Source organism: Festucalex cinctus, chromosome 8 (assembly GCF_051991245.1).
Source record: "Festucalex cinctus isolate MCC-2025b chromosome 8, RoL_Fcin_1.0, whole genome shotgun sequence".
Lineage (NCBI taxonomy): Eukaryota > Metazoa > Chordata > Actinopteri > Syngnathiformes > Syngnathidae > Festucalex > Festucalex cinctus.
In genome coordinates this window covers 20,379,559-20,400,531 of record NC_135418.1, presented here as the reverse complement: position 1 = coordinate 20,400,531, position 20,973 = coordinate 20,379,559, and the positions used below count along the sequence as shown (strand labels likewise).

At 39.7% G+C, this 20,973-nt stretch overlaps 1 protein-coding gene across 1 annotated transcript in view; it reads left to right on the top strand.

Annotated features, from left to right (window-relative positions):
• The window catches only part of LOC144023459 (myosin heavy chain, fast skeletal muscle-like), a 32,125-nt gene extending 14,711 nt beyond the window's left edge, over positions 1-17,414 (top strand). The window contains exons 2-42 of the mRNA XM_077528958.1: positions 3,043-3,232; positions 3,347-3,394; positions 3,485-3,695; positions 3,780-3,923; positions 3,997-4,153; positions 4,563-4,590; positions 5,113-5,224; positions 5,337-5,429; positions 5,525-5,588; positions 5,674-5,772; positions 5,871-5,974; positions 6,081-6,219; positions 6,486-6,604; positions 6,681-6,830; positions 6,905-7,075; positions 7,147-7,453; positions 7,686-7,756; positions 8,356-8,443; positions 8,539-8,656; positions 8,818-8,941; positions 9,036-9,172; positions 9,285-9,540; positions 9,614-9,856; positions 9,933-10,109; positions 10,192-10,337; positions 10,410-10,500; positions 10,582-10,971; positions 11,055-11,181; positions 11,269-11,387; positions 11,478-11,674; positions 11,800-11,983; positions 12,065-12,230; positions 12,324-12,448; positions 12,523-12,831; positions 13,931-14,134; positions 14,225-14,350; positions 14,786-14,956; positions 15,465-15,569; positions 15,760-15,855; positions 16,719-16,850; positions 17,297-17,414. Of these exons, the coding sequence (XP_077385084.1) occupies positions 3,492-3,695; positions 3,780-3,923; positions 3,997-4,153; positions 4,563-4,590; positions 5,113-5,224; positions 5,337-5,429; positions 5,525-5,588; positions 5,674-5,772; positions 5,871-5,974; positions 6,081-6,219; positions 6,486-6,604; positions 6,681-6,830; positions 6,905-7,075; positions 7,147-7,453; positions 7,686-7,756; positions 8,356-8,443; positions 8,539-8,656; positions 8,818-8,941; positions 9,036-9,172; positions 9,285-9,540; positions 9,614-9,856; positions 9,933-10,109; positions 10,192-10,337; positions 10,410-10,500; positions 10,582-10,971; positions 11,055-11,181; positions 11,269-11,387; positions 11,478-11,674; positions 11,800-11,983; positions 12,065-12,230; positions 12,324-12,448; positions 12,523-12,831; positions 13,931-14,134; positions 14,225-14,350; positions 14,786-14,956; positions 15,465-15,569; positions 15,760-15,855; positions 16,719-16,850; positions 17,297-17,317 (5,814 nt within the window). The 5' untranslated portion in view covers positions 3,043-3,232; positions 3,347-3,394; positions 3,485-3,491 and the 3' untranslated portion in view covers positions 17,318-17,414. The remainder of the gene's footprint in view (positions 1-3,042; positions 3,233-3,346; positions 3,395-3,484; positions 3,696-3,779; positions 3,924-3,996; positions 4,154-4,562; positions 4,591-5,112; positions 5,225-5,336; positions 5,430-5,524; positions 5,589-5,673; positions 5,773-5,870; positions 5,975-6,080; positions 6,220-6,485; positions 6,605-6,680; positions 6,831-6,904; positions 7,076-7,146; positions 7,454-7,685; positions 7,757-8,355; positions 8,444-8,538; positions 8,657-8,817; positions 8,942-9,035; positions 9,173-9,284; positions 9,541-9,613; positions 9,857-9,932; positions 10,110-10,191; positions 10,338-10,409; positions 10,501-10,581; positions 10,972-11,054; positions 11,182-11,268; positions 11,388-11,477; positions 11,675-11,799; positions 11,984-12,064; positions 12,231-12,323; positions 12,449-12,522; positions 12,832-13,930; positions 14,135-14,224; positions 14,351-14,785; positions 14,957-15,464; positions 15,570-15,759; positions 15,856-16,718; positions 16,851-17,296) is intronic.
• The last annotated feature ends 3,559 nt before the right edge of the window (positions 17,415-20,973 follow it).

Sequence of the window (20,973 nt, the reverse complement as noted above, 5' to 3'; positions counted from 1 at the left end):
GCTTGATTTAGATGACAACTGGCCTCGTAGTGCAACTGGCTTGTTTAAAATAACACAGCTCGCCCATAGGACGGTTTGCTCAAACAAGTCACTCAATTGAATTGGTTCTTGAGAATAAAAACAGCTATTCATGTTCACACTAACAAGACGCTTTGGTTTGCTGTCAATCACCGACGATGTTTGTGTGTGTGGGACTTCTAGTTGAGGGTCGGTGGCATCTTTATAAACACCAGAGGGGCGTTAAATGGCAGAAGTTCAAACGCACTTCTAATGTTACCAGCTTGTGTTATCAAAATGCGGTGGCGCCATAACATAGCACCTTAACACTCAGTGCGACTGTGTATTAAGCAGTCACACTTGCTACTGTTAGAACATTATTACATTGCAAACCCTATAATGTTTTAAGGGCTGTTGGATCATGCATTTCCTTTCTCTATTTTGTTTATAACGAGTTTGTTAAGTGCTGCTGCAGCCGAGCCAGTAATACTATAATTCCTGTCAAATGTGTACATATTAATTTTGATGACTCTCATTTAACCTTTCAAGTCTAAAATTTAATTTTACATATACTGCATGTGGGCGGCACGGTAGTCGAGTGGTTAGCACGTCCGCTTCCCAGTTCTGAGGTCTCCGGTTCGAGTCCAGGCTCGGACCTTCCTGGGTGGAGTTTGCATGTTCTCCCCGTGCCCGCGTGGGTCTTCTCCGGGTACTCCGGTCTCCTCCCACATTCCAAAGACATGCATGGCAGGTTAATTGGGCGCTCCGAATTGTCCCTTGGTGTGCGCGTGAGTGTGGATGGTTGTTCGTCTCTGTGTGCCCTGCGATTGGCTGGCAACCAGTCCAGGGTGTACCCCGCCTACTGCCCAGAGCCAGCTGAGATAGGCTACAGCACCCCCGCGACCCTTGTGAGGAATAAGCGGTCAAGAAAATGGATGGATGGATATACTGCATGTTATTTCCTCATATAGAGTGATGCCTTGAGTGACCCAACATGCAAGTTTTTTTTGTTTTTTTTGTTTTGTTTTTTTGTTACAAACCAATTGGTCAGTTTATGTATTTTTTGATTTGACATGGGAGCAAAAACTTGAGATATGAGTATTGTATGTTGACATTGAACTAAGCACTTCATAAAAAGCAGCGGTGTGGGAGAACGTATTTTTCAGAATGGGGCTTCAAGCTGTTTATTGCTACTACCAGTTAAAGTTATTCTAGATAATACAGCGTCTGTCAAAAACAAAAGGTTGGGATTCTGTTGCTTTCTTTCATTTTTCTGGACACTTAAATTCAGACCAGATTTGATCAGATTGTTCATTCCAATCCCTCCCTTTGTTCCAAAGTTCAAGCAGCACTTGTAAAGTCCAGCTTGAACTTTGTAGATGCTCTGTGAACTGTGCAGACAGTTCATCTTGTGGTAAAGATGTCTAGTTGTCAACTGTGACAAATGGTGGTCAGATATAGTGCACTTGCAACAATAATTACAACCACCTTGTGATGCAGCATCTTTTTTTTTGTTATTACTTTATTATTCAAGTGAACAGAGGTCGCTATATGAGGAGGAGGTGTTTCCTTTTACTCAGTCAGCTGAAAATCATGAATGTGCTGTTCAACAGAAATGACTGTAAAACGATTGTATTCAATTGTGTTGAGTGTATATTTCACTAGTAGTATATTTTTATTTTTGTAATATTATATAGGAAGTAGGATACAACATTCGACTGTCCTGTGATGTTTAACGGGTAAAGTCTTGAACAACTTTTACAGAGTATTGTCACTTGTGACTAGTATTACAAATAAAGTAGACGTTCTTACCAAAAAATGGAGAATGTTCCATCCCTGTTCAGACAAAAAAAAAAAAAGGTTAGAAAGGAAAAGCAATTAGGTAAATGCAGTTGTATTTGTTTGTTTAATCTGTTGGGTGCTTGACAAACCTTAAAGCACTTTCTGTTCTAAGGTTATGATCTCATGATTTTTTGTAACCACAAAATGAAATCACACAAAAACACACACAGACTAACTTCCATCAAAAAGATTTATAAATTCCATTTCACTTCGCATCAATTTCTTCATTACCCACAAAGGAACATTGGCTGCTTTGCATCAATCAACTTTGCAGGGATAGTTAAGCATCTCTACAAAATGTAGCCAAAAATAATCAACACATGAATAAATCCCTGATCAAAACTAACTTCAACTTACCTTGTTGGATGTATTGCATCTTCTCCAATGAACTGCAGAAGTCTATGCACTTATTGTGCTGATCAAAATGAGGACTTAAAGAAAACATCCTTAATTCTGCTACTTTTGCTACCACTCCTAAAATTCTACCTCTAAAGATGTTAGGACTGAGACTCATTGTGGATAACCTGTACCAAGAATAGGAAGCTTCACAGACTGGACACTTTTCCTGTGGGGTGTGCGGTGCTGAAATACAGCTGGCATGTAATTAGGAGAAGCCTTCAATGAATTTATAAACAATTGGAAGAGTAACCTCTCGGGCATTCGTGAATCGTGGACGCTATTTGCGTTAAATCCCAATAAGACCGTATAGAAAGCCCAGACATATAGAATATCAGATTTTATTGCAACCTAATCGCAGCACATGGGAATATTTGTGCGGCCTTTTTGGTGTCATCTTTCTTTTGGAGAGAAAGCACAACAGCATCGTCTACCATAATGGGACCTTAAATTAGCCCCGACCAAGCTCTTGGCTGCTCTGCGCAAGAGATGTCTGAAACAATGTCACTGCCAAATGTCTGTTAGATGAGATAGCGCTGTCATTTGGTTGTCACAATGAACAAAGCAATGTGAACAATGGAAATGCCCTGCTGTAATTACATAAAGATTTCAAGCAATGCCATTATGTTCTTTGTGCATTTGCACTTAACCACTATAGTGTTTTAAAAGTCATAGTTGTGTAAAATAATTGACATTCCTCAACAAAAACATGCACAAATGTCAATATATAATCATTAGAACACAGTCTGTTCATACTGCTGCATATTTTTCTCTGGATGGGAATTTGCAGTTTTGTTTTTCTTTCAGATGGCTCCCTCACATCATCCTCACAACTGGTGCGATGATGAGGTGGGGAAGCCATCTGATACCATTCTTCCAAGACAAGCTCATTGACCTAAACAGGAGGGCTGCTCCTCCTTGGTGGCCACAGATAACAGTATAAAAGTCCAACGCTCAGCCTCGTCCAAAGGTTTGGACTGATAGGCTGCCAACCAAGGTGAGTCTTCTATTCCCAGTTATATTTTGACTGATGCTACAAACATTTGCATGGATATCTACAACCAAAAACTCTTTTGAGACTCGCAACTTTATCTTATTTGTTCTGTTACAGTACTTTACTATCTATAGTACATTGCAGCTGCATCACTGCAGAATAAAGGTGCGTTAGTGATGATTTATTATTTCATTAAAAAAATCAATTCATCAATCAATTTATCCATTTATACTTTCTTTTTTGTTTATTCCTCAGAGGCACCATGAGTGGGGACCCAGAAATGGAGTGTTTTGGCCCGGCGGCCATTTACCTCCGCAAGCCAGAACGAGAGAGAATTGAGGCTCAAAATACGCCCTTTGATGCCAAAACAGCCTTCTTTGTAGCTGAACCCACTGAGATGTATGTGAAGGGCAAACTGGTGAAAAAGGAGGCGGGCAAAGCCACGGTTGAAATCAAGGCTGGGAAGGTAAACAGATAATTGACTCATATCAAAATCTTCACATTCTTATATTTATTTCACTTTTTTTTTTTTTTCCTTGCTTTGTGACAGAGTATCACTGTCAAAGAAGAGGACATCTTCCCCATGAATCCACCCAAGTTCGACAAAATTGAGGACATGGCCATGATGACCCACCTCAGTGAGCCCGCTGTGCTGTATAACCTCAAAGAGCGCTATGCAGCATGGATGATCTATGTGAGCCGCAACTATTTGACACCCCCAGTTGCTGAAGGATGCATGCTGGTAATAATCCCTTGTCTTTCAACAGACCTACTCCGGGCTGTTCTGCGTCACCGTCAACCCCTACAAGTGGCTCCCAGTGTACGACACGGTCGTCGTAACGGGTTACAGAGGCAAAAAGAGGATTGAGGCCCCACCCCACATCTTCTCCATCTCTGACAACGCCTATCAGTTCATGCTCCAAGGTATCATTGAGCATAATTTAGGATCATTTACTATAGATACAGTGTACCTCCCTAATTTGTCTCTGTTGGGCGGAACCCTTCCATATCCCCCCAAAAAAGATTTATTTATTTTTTTTCAGGATATTTATATATATATTTTTTTAAATAGATTTAAATTTATTAAATATTGTATCTTTGAAGTTATGTAGCTATTTTCAACAATTTATTATTCTTATTATTTTAAGTTTGTAGAAATGTAAAAAAAACAACATTGTGAAAAAACTACATTGACAAATGATGGACATGTGAAGTTTTGGCCGCAAAAACATAAATGTAACAGCAGCATTTCTCACAAGGACCTTACTGTACAACTAAATCAAATGCAACATTACTGTTATTGAAAAATGAATTAACTTCATTGTCTCAACAGATCGAGAGAACCAGTCAATTCTGATTACGTAAGTGGCTTTTACTACTTTACTACAAAACACAGTAGGGCCTTGAGATACGAGTGAGACAATTTACAAGTTTTTTGATATATCAAACCGTAATTTTGGTAATTTTTTGCTTTGACTTGCAAACTTGAGATATGAGCATTTTATGGTGGCAGTCACCCTCAATTCAACACATGTCACAATAAGTACCAGTTTGGGAAAAAGTGAACATTATGGACGTCAAACAGGAGGTTTCAAGCTTCTAAATGTCATTTCCAGTTGAAATTTACTGTCAAGCTCAACATGAAACAATACGAATTGAGTATTTAAGACAAACAAACTACCAGGCCTACTGTTGAGGCCTGCTAGCTTAATGCTAAGGAATGAAAAATACCATTGACATGCTAGTGTTAGCATCGATAGCCATGGAGGGAGGGTTTTTTTAAGCCCCTAATTCATTAATCTATTGTGTCTTGATACTTTTGTCCATCATGTCTATATTTGACTTGCATACATTCATATATCTTAACGTCATTTTTATTACAGCGGAGAATCCGGTGCAGGAAAGACTGTGAATACCAAACGTGTCATCCAGTACTTTGCGACAATCGCAGTGGCTGGAGGAAAGAAGCAAGAGCAATCTGCAAGTAAAATGCAGGTAATAAGACATATAGAGTGTATACACACACAACATATCAGAACACAACATGCCTGGTACATAAAATATATGCAATATAATAAAAGTCCAATTCATATCTGGTTATTTTAAGGGCTCGCTGGAGGATCAAATCATCGCAGCAAATCCCCTGCTGGAGTCTTATGGTAATGCCAAAACTGTGAGGAATGATAACTCATCCCGCTTTGTAAGTTATTTCTCGGCAAAGCAATTCCACTTTAGAATAGACATTGGAAATATTGAATGGCCCTCTTCCTAAATTCTATTGACATTCTTCTATAGGGTAAATTTATCAGAATCCATTTTGGAACAACTGGAAAGTTGGCTTCTGCAGATATTGAAACATGTAAGGTTCTTCCATGAGCCATCCAAATTGATCGATTACTGGACGCAACTATTTTAACTGACTTTATTATCGTCTTGTTGCGCAGACCTGCTGGAGAAGTCTCGTGTGACCTTCCAGCTGTCTGCTGAGAGGAGCTACCACATTTTCTACCAACTCACAACAGGCCATAAACCCGAGTTGTTAGGTCTGTGCCACGTAGACCTTAACTCTTTGAATATTCTTTGCTTTGCTATCCAAACATGCAAATGTAATTTGTAAATCCAAATTACAAATATTTTTCAGAGGCTCTGCTTATCACTACCAACCCTTACGACTATCCCATGATCAGTCAGGGTGAAATTACTGTCAAGAGCATCAATGATGTCGAGGAGTTCATTGCCACTGATGTGAGTGAACATTAATATCAATAAAAATGGCACAATCCTGACATTGATAGCACTTGAATCATCATAACATTACAATATGACATGTGCTGTGTTCTTTGTGCTGTAGAGTGCCATCGATATCTTGGGCTTTACTGCAGAAGAGAAAGTAAGCATTTACAAGCTCACTGGAGCTGTGATGCATCACGGGAATATGAAGTTCAAGCAGAAGCAGCGAGAAGAGCAAGCTGAGCCTGATGGCACTGAGGGTAGACATATTTCAACACGTTTTCTTGTCTGTGTTAATAGTGTGTCCAAACATTTGGCTGCTACTGTATGTGAAGGCCTTTTATCTATTCTGGTTATGTTCTCCAGTTACATTGTGTATGAATGGATGTTGATGGCATTACAAGAGATATCTTTCTCAGTAGATGGGTCTTTGCATAGTCTGCAGCCCGGTGGGATGAACCCAAATATTATCACCAGATACTTGGCACACGACATGATAATCTTTTGTGCTCTCTGTTTTGGTCAGTGGCCGATAAAATCGCCTACCTCATGGGCCTCAACTCGGCTGATATGCTCAAGGCTTTGTGCTACCCAAGAGTCAAGGTCGGCAATGAAATGGTGGTCAAAGGTCAAACTGTGTCTCAGGTAATTTTGAGATGTGTACTATGCATTCAAAAACAATTCCGAAACGGCTTTTATAACGAAGTTTCTTGACTTCTAGGTTCACAACGCTGTTATGGCTCTCAGCAAATCTGTCTATGAGAAAATGTTCTTGTGGATGGTGGTCAGAATCAATGAGATGCTCGATACCAAGCAACCCCGAAACTTTTTCATTGGTGTGCTGGATATTGCTGGATTTGAAATTTTTGACGTAAGTCAACATCATATAAGCACAAAACTCAACTAACAGAAAACAAAACAAAACATTGTCTTCTCCTTTAAAAGTACAACAGCTTGGAGCAGCTCTGTATCAACTTTACCAATGAAAAACTGCAACAGTTTTTCAACCACCACATGTTCGTCCTGGAGCAAGAGGAGTACAAGAAAGAAGGAATCGAATGGGAGTTCATTGACTTCGGCATGGACTTGGCTGCCTGCATTGAGCTTATCGAGAAGGTATACAAGAAAAAACTCTTTTCCTAAATAAATGTGTTTGGACAATAGTAAAAGATGAAATGTCATTGCAGCCAATGGGCATCTTCTCCATCCTTGAAGAGGAGTGCATGTTCCCCAAGGCTTCTGATCAAACCTTTAAGAACAAGATGTACGACCAGCATCTTGGCAAAAGTGCCCCCTTCCAGAAGCCAAAGCCTGCCAAAGGCAAAGCCGAGGCCCACTTTGCTCTTGTTCACTATGCTGGCACTGTTGACTACAATGTCACTGGCTGGCTGGACAAGAACAAGGACCCCCTGAATGACTCCGTTGTTCAGCTCTACCAAAAGTCCTCAATGAAGCTTTTGGCTCACCTCTATGCCGCACATGCTGGATCTGAAGGTAAATCAATGTTATCAAACTGTACATGTTGTGTTTATGGTTTTGTACAATGCACTGGTAGATTTGTATGGATTTTGAAAAACATGAAAACATCACACCACACATCACAGTTAATACAAAAATTGCATGCTTGAATTGGAATGTTTTGATGTTATAGTGAATTAAGTACAATGAAACAAAAAAAAGGTGATCAGCATTAAGAAAAACATATCAATGTTTAAATCGTTTACAGAGGCAAAAGGTGCAAAGAAAGGTGGCAAAAAGAAGGGAGGTTCATTTCAGACCGTGTCAGCTCTCTTTAGGGTGAGTTCAATTACCAAAAAAATATCATGCTGTTGCATATAATTAAAACATTTCATCTGTATGTATTAGGGGTGTGAATTGCCTAGTACCTGACGATTCGATTCGTATCACGATTCACAGGTCACGATTCGATTCGATACCGATTAATCCCGATACGAATTTATAAGTCGGTTGTTGCGATTTCAGTCTTATAGAGGTTGTAATCTGTTTCATGTTTGAACAGCATTAAAATAAAATATTAAGGCTTAATGTTCCGTTCATATAAAATTCTTCCATGCTCAAGGTGTGAATCCTAACCCGAAGTCAGACGTTTTGTTGAATATTTTTCCATTAAAACTGGAAATTTAAAAATCGATTCACACACACAAAAAAAAATAATAATAATGATGATAAGACGTTGAATCGGTAAGACTACCGAATGAACAATTCTGAGCTCTTAAAAAAAAATAATAATAATAATAATAAAAAATAAAAAATATTGAATCGATTCGAGAATCGCGCGATGTAGTATCGCGATATATCGCCGAATCGATTTTTTTTTAACACCCCTAGTATGTATTATTAATATATTACAAAATGAATGCTTTTCCCAATTTCAGGAAAACTTGGGAAAGTTGATGACCAACTTGAGGAGCACTCACCCTCATTTTGTGCGCTGCTTAATTCCAAATGAGACAAAAACACCAGGTTGGTCGAAACTTCTGACATCACTCAACCAAAAACATTAGCATTAGCACTAACTTGTCCTTGGGGCTTCATCGACATCACGTTTACTGTTTAAGGTCTGATGGAGAACCACCTGGTCATCCACCAGCTGCGCTGTAACGGCGTGCTGGAGGGCATCAGGATCTGCAGGAAAGGTTTCCCCAGCAGAATCCTCTACGGTGACTTCAAGCAGAGGTACTAAAAACACGTCACTTTTTGTAATTTGGTTATTATGAGAGGTGATTTAAACATTTATTGACTTTTTCTTTTTAATCTATATTAGGGTGCCACTTTTTTTTTGACATTTTGTCCATGTTGGCTATGTTTTGAAAATCCTCCAAACTGCGTTCTTGCAGATACAAAGTATTGAATGCTAGCGTCATCCCAGAAGGACACTTCATTGACAACAAGAAGGCCTCAGAGAAACTTCTGGGCTCCATCAATATTGATCACTCACAGTACAAGTTTGGCCATACCAAGGTGAGCTGTCATTGCTTTTTGAACTTTGTAGTTTAAATGAAGCCTTGTTGTAGCTTGAGATGGTTTACATCTGAATTTATACACCCCTCAACAGGTGTTCTTCAAGGCTGGACTGTTGGGTACACTGGAGGAGATGAGAGATGAGAAACTGGTTGAACTGGTGACCATGACTCAGGCTCTGTGCAGAGGCTACGTCATGAGACGTGAATTTATGAAGATGATGGAGAGGAGGTATGCGATGCAGTCTATAAATATTTTATTAATGCTGGCTACCACACATTTAAACACTGTAACATGAAAATATGTTTACAAGTTAAACTTTCATTTTTTTCCCCATTGACAGGGAATCTATTTACTCCATCCAGTACAACATCCGCTCATTTATGAATGTCAAACACTGGCCATGGATGAAGCTTTACTTCAAGATTAAGCCTCTGCTCAAGAGTGCAGAGACTGAGAAAGAGATGGCTCAAATGAAAGAGGACTTTGAAAAGACCAAGGAGGACCTTGCAAAGGCCTTGGCCAAGAAGAAGGAACTGGAGGAGAAGATGGTTTCTCTCCTGCAGGAGAAGAATGACTTACAGCTGCAGATTCAGTCTGTATGTGAAATAAGTCAAGATGTGTTTGTAGAGTATTACGATGGGGATTGTTTACATTTTATTGCGACTGCAGGAGGGTGAAACCCTTGCTGATGCAGAGGAAAGGTGTGAGGGGCTCATCAAAGCCAAAATCCAGCTCGAGGCCAAAGTCAAAGAGGCCTCTGAGAGGCTGGAGGATGAGGAAGAGGTGAACGCTGAGCTCACCGCCAAGAAGAGGAAACTGGAGGATGAGTGCTCTGAGTTGAAGAAAGACATCGATGACTTGGAGCTTACCCTGGCTAAAGTTGAGAAGGAGAAGCATGCCACAGAGAACAAGGTTGGTGTGTAATTCATCTAAAATGCAGTATCTCCTCTTTGCAAATCACTAAAACACAATAAACATGCTGATATAGGTTAAAAACCTAGTTGAGGAAATGACTTCCCAAGACGAGACCATTGCCAAATTGACTAAAGAGAAGAAAGCCCTCCAAGAGTCCCATCAGCAAACACTTGATGACCTTCAGGCGGAGGAAGACAAAGTCAACACTCTGACAAAGGCCAAATCCAAGCTGGAGCAGCAAGTGGATGATGTGAGACTTGAAAATGTTTCCATTTGACATACGCAGAGTGTATGTTTCAAAGTTTTTTTGTGAACTTTATGTGAATCGCTAGCTTGAAGGATCCCTGGAGCAAGAAAAGAAGCTGCGTATGGATCTTGAGCGATCCAAGAGGAAGCTGGAAGGAGATCTGAAGCTGGCCCATGAGACCATCATGGATCTGGAAAATGACAAGCAGCAGTCTGATGAGAAAATCAAGAAGTATGTGAGGATCACTGCTGAACTGACTTCAAACCATGTTTGGCCGAATTAAATAACAAATGTATTACTCAGGAGGGACTTTGAGATGAGCCAACTTCTTGGCAAAATCGAAGACGAACAATCAATCGGGATTCAGCTTCATAAGAAAATAAAAGAACTGCAGGTAAAGTGAAATGTAACAACATCTCCAGTGGTGCCTTACATTTAGTGATGTTGTCATACCACGTCTTGAATTTGATTACAGGCCCGTATTGAGGAGCTTGAGGAGGAGATCGAAGCCGAGCGTGCCGCTCGCGCCAAGGTCGAGAAGCAGAGGTCCGATCTCGCCAGGGAGCTTGAGGAGATCAGCGAGCGACTTGAAGAGGCCGGCGGGGCTACCTCGGTCCAGATCGAGATGAACAAGAAGCGCGAGGCCGAGTTCCAGAAGCTGCGTCGCGACCTGGAAGAGTCCACCCTGCAGCACGAGGCCACCGCCGCCGCTCTCCGCAAGAAGCAGGCTGACAGCGTGGCTGAGCTGGGCGAGCAGATCGACAACCTGCAGCGGGTCAAACAGAAGCTGGAGAAGGAGAAGAGCGAATACAAGATGGAGATTGACGACCTCAGCAGCAACATGGAGGCCGTTGCCAAATCCAAAGTAGAGTTTATAAATAGCGAGGCATTAAGACTAAACCATTTCTGCAGTTAATTAATATTTTACTGTATGGTTTGTTTCTGTAGGGAAACCTGGAGAAAACGTGCCGTTCACTGGAAGATCAATTAAGTGAATTCAAGTGCAAGCATGAAGAGCATGTGCGTCAGCTTAATGACATCAATGTTCAAAGAGCAAGACTGACAACAGAAAATGGTGAGGCAAAATAGAAGAGTACATTCACACAGAAACACAGTTGTGTGGTCTATTTTTTAATAATTTGGTCTTTTTTTTTTCTTTCAGGGGAAATTGGTCGTCAGCTGGAGGAAAAAGAATCTCTTGTTTCCCAGCTTACGAGGGGAAAGCAGGCCTTTATTCATCAGATCGAAGAGCTTAAAAGGGCACTTGAGGAAGAAACAAAGGTAGATTCCTTGTGGTGATGTAGTCTTCAACATGTCATCAAGTGTAAATGTATATCTTGCTCATGATGATCCTGCTTATATTGTTAAAAGTCCAAGAATGCCCTGGCCCACGCTGTCCAGTCCTCCCGTCACGACTGTGATCTGCTCCGAGAGCAGTATGAGGAGGAAATGGAAGCCAAAGCTGAACTGCAGCGAGCCATGTCCAAGGCCAACAGTGAGGTGGCCCAGTGGAGAGCCAAATATGAGACAGATGCTATTCAGCGCACTGAGGAGCTCGAGGAGGCAAAGTAAGCCATGGCCACGTCACTTAATAGAACTAACAATTATTTTTGATTGATTGTTGATTGTTGAGATTGTCTCCACAGTTCCTAAAAGTATGCTTGTAAGGTTTACGGCAGTTGTGCTTTTGCAGGAAAAAGCTTGCCCAGCGTCTCCAAGATGCAGAGGAGTCCATCGAGGCAGTGAACTCAAAGTGCGCCTCTCTGGAAAAGACCAAGCAGAGGCTGCTGGGTGAAGTGGAAGATCTGATGATCGACGTGGAGAGAGCGAATGCTGTTGCCGCCGCCCTTGACAAGAAGCAGAGGAACTTTGATAAGGTCGGCTTTTATTTCATGTAGAACATACGGCAGTTTTTATGTTAAACATGAGGTGACTGATTTTGGTTTTGGTGCTTTTAGATTCTTGCTGAGTGGAAGCAGAAATACGAGGAGAGCCAGGCCGAACTGGAGGGAGCGCTGAAGGAGGCCCGCACACTCAGTACTGAGATGTTCAAACTGAAGAACTCCTATGAAGAATCTCTGGACCACCTGGAGACCCTGAAGAGGGAGAATAAGAACCTGCAACGTAAGATGATTTTTTTTTCTTAAATGATGAATATGAAGTCATTTTATTTATTATCATGTAGAACACGACTGCTCCTGTCTCTTTTCCCAACAGAGGAAATTTCTGATTTAACTGAGCAGATTGGAGAGTCATCAAAGACAATTCACGAGCTGGAAAAAGGCAAAAAGCTCGCGGAGAGCGAAAGAGCCGAAGTCCAAACAGCTCTTGAGGAAGCGGAGGTACTCAAAATGACACGCAAGCTTGAGCATAATCCTCACTTGACTGCGCTAAACAATTTCTTCAACCAACACAGGCCACGCTGGAGCACGAAGAATCGAAGATCATTCGTATTCAGCTGGAGCTCACCCAAGTCAAGAGCGAGATTGATAGGAAGCTCGCAGAGAAGGACGAAGAGATGGAGCAGATCAAGAGGAACAGTCAGCGCGTGATCGACGCCATGCAGACCACTTTGGATGCTGAGATCAGGAGCAGGAACGATGCCCTGAGGATCAAGAAGAAGATGGAGGGAGACCTGAACGAGATGGAGATTCAGCTCAGCCATGCCAACCGACAGGCGGCCGAGGCCCAGAAGCAACTGAGGAATGTCCAGGGACAACTCAAGGTACAAGAGAAAATATACAGTAAACCTTCAGTGCAGGCTTGCTTGACACACTTCTTCATATCAGCACAATTATAAAAACTAGAGATATTCACACTACCACTTTTTTTTCAGATTGATAGCAGTGCAAGTACTTAACTCTTGTGTAGTCACCGATACAATACAAAGAATGATACTATAGTAATTTTGCTACATAAAGAAATACCTATATATCCCAATATGACATTTTTCCTTACAATTGCGTGAAATTAATGGCAATTTTCTAGTTTTCTAATTTATAGTTCCTGATCATAAAACGGACAAAAGAGGGCGGCCGATAATACTTAAAAATAACGCCCAGTATCAGCCGGATGCCGATACCTGGTATCGATACTCGCTCATATCTAATAAAACCCATCAAAGGTTTTTTGATTGTTTGTTTTTAAATGCAATAGCAGCTCACAACTGTGCCATCACCTTCAACAGTTCTGAATTGATATTTATCTAATTATAAAACATGAAAATTATATATGAAATAAATAATAGATAATTGTTAAATTGATTTATATATGTAGATTACTTCAGATATGTCTTGCTAATGGAAGTGTGCTATCACAAGTTCTGCTCTGCCCAACCAATCAAAGGACAGAAAAATGTTGTTGCCATCAAGGGACAGCTGAAATTTGAAACCGGATTCGTTACAGAAACAGTTCCATTGCTAATATAGTTGAATTTACTTGGGCCACCACAACACATTCTGAAGGCCCTGGGCAGATTAAATTGACACAATATTCAAACACATTCTTTAAGCAAATACTAGGAAATGAAGAGAATAAATTAATACAGTACCATGGAGCAAGTACAGTATTAAAATTCATGTTTGTAAAAGTAGGTCAGTGTTTTTGATCGTGTTTAGGCCAGCAGAGAAGGTCTTTCTGATGTTTTATGGATTTAGGTTTACTTCATAAACAAAGGCCTGTCAACAGGGGAAAAAAAAGAGGTAGTAGTTCAGTCTGTAAGGAGACCTGTAAGTTACACTTACTATACTAAACACACATTGAAGTACAATACTGTATCTAAAAATATTGATTCCTGAGCAAAAACTTGACTATCTTGAATCCAGGATGCTCAGCTGCACCTCGATGAGGCTCTGAGGGCTCACGCAGACATGAAGGAGCAGGTTGCCATGGTGGAGCGCAGGAACAACCTGATGCTGGCCGAGATCGAGGAGCTGCGCGCCGCTCTGGAGCAGACGGACAGAAGCCGCAAAGTGGCTGAACAGGAGCTGGCCGATGCCAGTGAGCGCGTGACGCTGCTGCACTCTCAGGTGCCCAGCACACAATCATGTTTATTGATGAAATAGATTCTTTTTTTCTTTTTCTTTTTGTTTTAAAACCCTTTGCTTCCATTCGCCCAGAATACAAATCTTATCAACACGAAAAGGAAGCTGGAAGCGGACCTTGTTCAAGTTCAAGGTGAAGTGGAGGATTCTGTCCAGGAAGCGAGGAATGCTGAAGAAAAGGCCAAGAAGGCCATCACCGATGTAAGCATCAAGACAAGAAATGACAAAAGGCGCTTTTTTAATTTGTTATTTTATTTATTTATTTATTTTTTTTACTGTTGTTTGACAATAGATCAATCAATGTCCATGCTCCATTTATAATAAAGGTATATGAGATGTTGTCATGTCAAGTTAAGTCAAGTCATCTATATGAATAATTGTCAAGGTATAAAAAAAAAGAAAAAATGGCTGAAGCAAATGTTTTTTGTTTAAATTAATCTCATTTGGCACTTTTGCCATCACAAATATAACCATAAAAAAATGTCATCAGATACAGTGCTCAAACTAATCAGAAAAAAAAATCATGCTAAATGTCTTTAAACAGTAAATGTTCTCAGCCCAATACTGCGTACCTGTAAACATCCCCATTTCAAATGTTGGCACTCATTTGCATAATTACGACTTCTCCACGTGTAGGCCGCCATGATGGCAGAGGAGCTGAAGAAGGAGCAGGACACCAGCTCTCATTTGGAGAGGATGAAGAAGAACCTGGAGGTGACCGTCAAAGACCTGCAGCACCGTCTGGACGAGGCTGAGACTCTGGCTCTCAAGGGGGGCAAGAAGCAGCTCCAAAAACTCGAGGCTCGGGTAGGTTCTTCAGTGTTGATTTTCATTTTGAATTTGAAATGACTAACAGTTCCACTACCATGGTCTGCAAGATCATGTTTTTTGTTTTTGTTTTGTTTTTTTTTTGCTCAGGAGTTTTGCCATAGGCAAATTGGCATGCCTCCTTCTTGTGACTGGCTCCAAGTCAACCCTTGGATTATTCCGAAGTCCAAAATTGCATTGCTGAATTATTGATATGTCGCAATAATTTTTGCTGGTATTTCAAAAATAATTACACAAGCAGAGTTCTCCCTGCCGACTCTTCACTCGCCTTGCATGCTGCTTTGCACTTTCAGGCGTGCTATTTAAAGAAATGAAAATCAACTAGTGTAATTCATCTCAGGTTTTATAACTCACATGACACATACTCCTCCCATAATCCACAGACACGCCCCTTTTTGCGCCCAGTTAGTAGATCAGCTTCCACGTTTGTTTGTATGCACAATCAATTTTTGCGCAAACATTCAATTCTGTTCTTTTTGTGCTGAAGGTGAGGGAGCTGGAAGCCGAGGTGGATGCTGAGCAGAAACGAGGCGCTGAAGCTATAAAGGGTGTCCGCAAGTACGAACGGCGAGTGAAAGAGCTGACTTATCAGGTAAATGATATTTCAGGACTGTACAACAGGCTGCATGTAGAAGATGATTTACACCTCGAGAGGGCATAAAACACCTCCATGTCATTACTACAAATTAAATCACGATAAATAACCACATGGATGTTGATTATTTCATCCACAAAACTTATCTTGCAAGCCTTTAAATTGTTCTTAAATATGCCACCTTCAGACTGAAGAGGACAAGAAGAATATTGCAAGACTTCAGGATCTGGTGGACAAGCTGCAGCTGAAAGTCAAGGTCTACAAGAGGCAATGCGAGGACTCTGTAAGTGCTGGAGCTGAAATGTTAGACCGGGGGCGGGGAATCGTTTGTGCTCAAGGGTCACGGTTATTTTTTATTTTTTTTACAAAGATGGAACAGGCACACATTTCTGAGGCTGGGCTGTCCCATTTTCTATGTTCTCTCTGTGCTTGTGTGGGTTTATGCTGGGTTTTCCCAAAACCACACATGGTAGTTGGTTTCATTCAAGAGTGCAAATTGTCCTTACAGGAGGTGTGAAATGTGAATGGTGGTTGTCTGTATGAGACCTTTGATTGGTTGGCAACTAGTTCACAGTGGACCCGCCTCTCATATGGAGTCAGCTGGGAAAACAGCACCCCAAGTGGTGTAGAAGATGGATGGATCTAATATACAAATTATTAAATAAATTGTATTATTTATTAACAATTAAATTATATTTAATTAACCAAATATATAATGAAATATATGTTAATTTCATTTGTAATGTTTTTATTTTATTATTTTTTAATTTACCCCAAAAATAATTAGCCAATTATTTAATACAATTTATTTTTAAATATATAAATATACATGTGAAATCTTTATTTCGCACATTTGTAAGAAATAGAAAACTGATTATTGAATGATATAAATTGAATCTTTATTTCATTTGTACAATGACATCCAAACAAAAGTAACAAAATACAGTAATTTAAATTTAAAAAAATAATTAAATTAAATTACATGCTTAATAAAATGAGTAAAAAGAAGTGAAAGTTCAAATGAAAAAAAAATCAAAGATTAATAATTTAAAAAAAATCGATATTCTTTCTCTTGATAATACAAATGTAACGGACAGCGTTTGTGAGTCTCATATCGTCTTGACCGCCAAACTATGTGCTCTGTAGGAGGAGCAGGCCAACGCCCACCTGACCAGGTACAGGAAGGTTCAACATGAGATGGAGGAGGCTCAGGAACGAGCCGACATTGCTGAGTCGCAGGTCAACAAGCTGAGGGCCAAGAGCCGTGACTTTGCCAGGGTATGTTTCTTTCATTTCATTGAGCTGAAGCTTGCAGTGAATTCATCATCACCATCATCATCATCATCATCATCATCATTAGGGATGTTTGATACCACTACTTTTTCTGACCAATATTAGTACCGTACAAGTACTCAACTGTTGAGTTTTTGCTGATGACGATATCAAGTACAGTGACCACTAGTACATTTGATACTACAAAATGTCCCCCGAAAACTCTAAAACAGATAATGCTAAAGAAAGACCTATATATCTCAATATAGCATAAATTGTATGAAATGTTTGACAATTTTTAATTTCTAGTTCCTGATCACAAAAATGGCCACAAGAGGGCCTACCTTGAAATACGGTTCCGGTATCAGTACTCACCCATCCCTAATTCCCATCATCACCACCATATAACTTAAATGCCCGTGTCTCATCATCTCTTCTGTGTTGCTTCAAAGGGAAAGGACGCTGAAGAATGAACATCAGTCCCAATAAGACACTGCAAGAAATCATACAATATGATCTTTTTGTCAGATGTATCAAGTGTGTAACTAAATAAAATTGCCAGCAATTGGATGACCTTGTTTTGCTTGTTGTGTTTGATGGGGCAAAACTATTAACGTTAATTAATTCTATTTAATTTTAGGTTTTTATTATAATATTTATTTTCATTATTATTTTTATTATTTGTTTATACTTATTTTTTATGTATTTTATTTAATTTTTATCATATTTAATTAATCTGCTTATAATATAATTATTGTTTTTCTTTATTTGTTTATAATTATTTTGTATGTATTTTAGTTAATTTTTATCATATTTAATTAATCTGCATATAAGACAATCAATTCAAATTCCTAGCTGGCTAATATATTATATGAAGTAGCAATATGCTGGTAAGCCTCTAGATCGACAAAGTGTTTGGAATATTTTTCTTATTTAGGTACATGGAAAGTAACATAACTCAAACTTTACAATATTTCTCTCATAACATATAGAGCGCTCTGTCCATTTAACTATATACATCTAATTGGTAAGGCGAGCACCAGCGTTATAAGGTGACTTATACCGTGTCAAAGTGTCAGTATCGAGCCTCCAAAATAACCTGGCCCTCAAGTGTTGCCTGTTATCACGTGAAAGACGTCCAGGTTAAGGCAACTGCAAATCTTGCGCGCGTGGTGTTAATGTTAGTGGCAGTCAAGTGACCTGACAGTTTGTCTTCGTGCATACGTGTGCTATGTCAAGGTCCTGTGATGAAAATAGAACCATTAGCCGACAACAGCATGTACTTGTTCAATTGATAATATTGTTTCGTTCAAAGGAGAAGGCAGACTTTTTTTTTTTTTTATAAGGAAAAATAAATATAAGAAATCGCATGGGTTATTTTTAAGCTTTCCAATGTGACTTGAATAGATGGTAAAATGGTGTCCGCACTGACCTGTCACTGACGTCTTACAAATGAAAAATGACCTCAACACAAATCACACTCATTTTTTACAGCACAGTACTACTTTACTTTATTCTCTTTAGTGCATTCCGTGTATCACCCCACGGTCTCACACACCCAGCTATAAACTGACATCTCCTCATCAAAGTTTGGACATGTAGGTCATCAAGAGTTGAGATGTTTACTGTTGCATATATAACTTCTGAAGCAGGACGCCCATCTTAGCTTAAGCCCTTTTATGAAACAAGATCTTGATAACGAAGGCCGTTTCCACAAAAAGAGCCGAGACGGGAACAAATGTCTGAGCTCACTGATGAGAGCTCAAGGCTGGCGAGCATTACTGAGGAGACATCTATATTTGTATTTCCTCCATATAAGCACCCCGGGCAGCAAAACAGATCGAGTGTCACATTTTTTGTTGAATATTTTGTAGGGTGTGAAGCCCGCAGCCTTCAGGCCCCAAAGCCCCCTTCAGCCCATCCTTGTCACTTGAGTCTCATCTTTCAACAAGGAAAGAATGCAAACTACCAAACGTATAACACGATCCGCTCCTCGCCGCGTATAGACGAACAAACGTTCGACTTGGGAGAAGGTCAACCGCGAGGGTGGCCTTGTCCTCACTACATCTGTCAGCGTCCGCAGTGTGCAGCAAGACCATTTAGAGGAAGAGTTTAAAAATAAACCCGCGCCCTCGAGACGACCCAAGTGCCTTTCTTGAAAGTCAAGCAGATGTGAAACTAAACTAGTCACCTGTTCACCGCACATTCCACGTCGGACAATGGGGATGCACAATGTACTTGCAGTATCGTTACTAAAAATCATTGGGACAAAGTACAATATTCAGGTGGGCCACTTAAAGGCGCATTTCATGTGAGACAAGTGGGCATCTAAAACAAGAAAAACTGCTGTTTACAAAAAAAAAACAAAAAAACGCCCCGTGACATTTGACCAAGCAAATAACTGCCTTAAATTCATAAATTAGAGATAATGGGAAATGCCACAGACGTGCTAACCAATAGCATCTACGGTATGTGGAAATGGTATGGCACGTCATGAAAAGGGTATCTTCTTTATCCTCTGTTAAAAGTGACTACTATTACTGTCGTTTACTCAGAAATTTACCATTTTGTTTCATCATTTTTCCATCCCATATATTTTGTATGGCTCACATGCACAAGACTTGAAATCCTTGATAAAATAAAATAAAAATTTTACTTAAAATTCTGTTGGATTTAAAATGACCCAAAAATCCTAGAAGCATGTAAAGTCAATTATTATCAAACCAGTTATTAGCTCGGCTATTTTGACTTTCAGGGTCTGTGGCTGACTTGTAATCATGCCAAGAAAATAAATAAATAAATAAATAAAATGTGACAATATGTCAGGGCCAAAGGTTGCAAAATGTCATATCAATCATCTCATGTTAGCATCACTACAGCATTTTTTCTTTCTGCTGTTTAACCACATCATTACATTATCATACTACTTTTGAAGTGCTAGTAAAGCTGCAGAATGTTTTATTTACCTAAATTTGGGGTGTGGTTAAAAATGGGTCAATTTTTACTGGGTAAGTATTATGCTATTTTATTGATTGTGAAACAGGCAACGCAATACATGCTCTTGTTGATGACGATGATGATGGACAATATCTGCTTGCTTTAAATGTCTGTTTTTTTTATGAAGTAGTGTCAACCCAGCTTGCGTATCGCCATAAATACTACAACATGTTGTAATTGGACTTCAAATAAAGACAAAAATAGAGCACCGCCCACTTGCAGACTGTCCACCACGGCATCGTTCAATGATGCATTCCCTGCAAAACCAACTTCAATGTAAAACGTTTTGCAAATCAATGTTTGGATGATTTGAAATACCTTTTCAGTAATAGTTTTTTTTTCAAGTTTGCATTTTCATTTCTATATTCATATTAACTTAGAATACCCTACAACAAAATATCAGCTTTAGCCTGGAACGACAGTGAGAAAAAAAACATTCTAAAAAATTGCTTTGTTATTTGTTTAATAATAGCATTATTTTTAATTAAGCATCAAAATCTAGCCATTTTTATTAATCTCAGAGGACGGCCATTTTGCCACTTGCTGTCGCCTTAAAATGACACCACAGTTGCTCAGGACTCAGGTAACGACTAATCATGGCTCACCTCTTTTCTGAAGCTGAGCCGTGATTGGCCGTTATCTGAGCCCTGAGCAACTGTGATGTCCTTTTCAGTCGGCAGCAAGTGGCAAAAGCGGCTTTTACCGCTTAAACTCATATTCCACAAATTTAACATTATTCAGAATGCTGTGTTTAGACTAGTGGTGGCATCTACAGCATATTATTGTAATTTTTTGGGGTTCATTTCCCCTGTAATATATGGAAGACATTATGGGTGTGTCATTGCAGTACTCACAAATGTTTTTTGTTTTATTTCAGTTTCTTACTATTCAATCAACAGCCACCAAAACGTGTTATATTCTGTACTAAATGTGTTGTTCTTTTTTAAATATACTTTTTCATCATCAATGTATGAATGAGCTATTCCTTTCCTCTCATGGTTACACTGTAGCATATTTCACAATAACATATGTGGGAATGCTTCAGCATTCCCACATATGTTATTGTGATTTTTATTCTCCACACTTTTTTGGCGTATAACAACTAGCTTAAAAAATTGACGCCTCCCAGGGT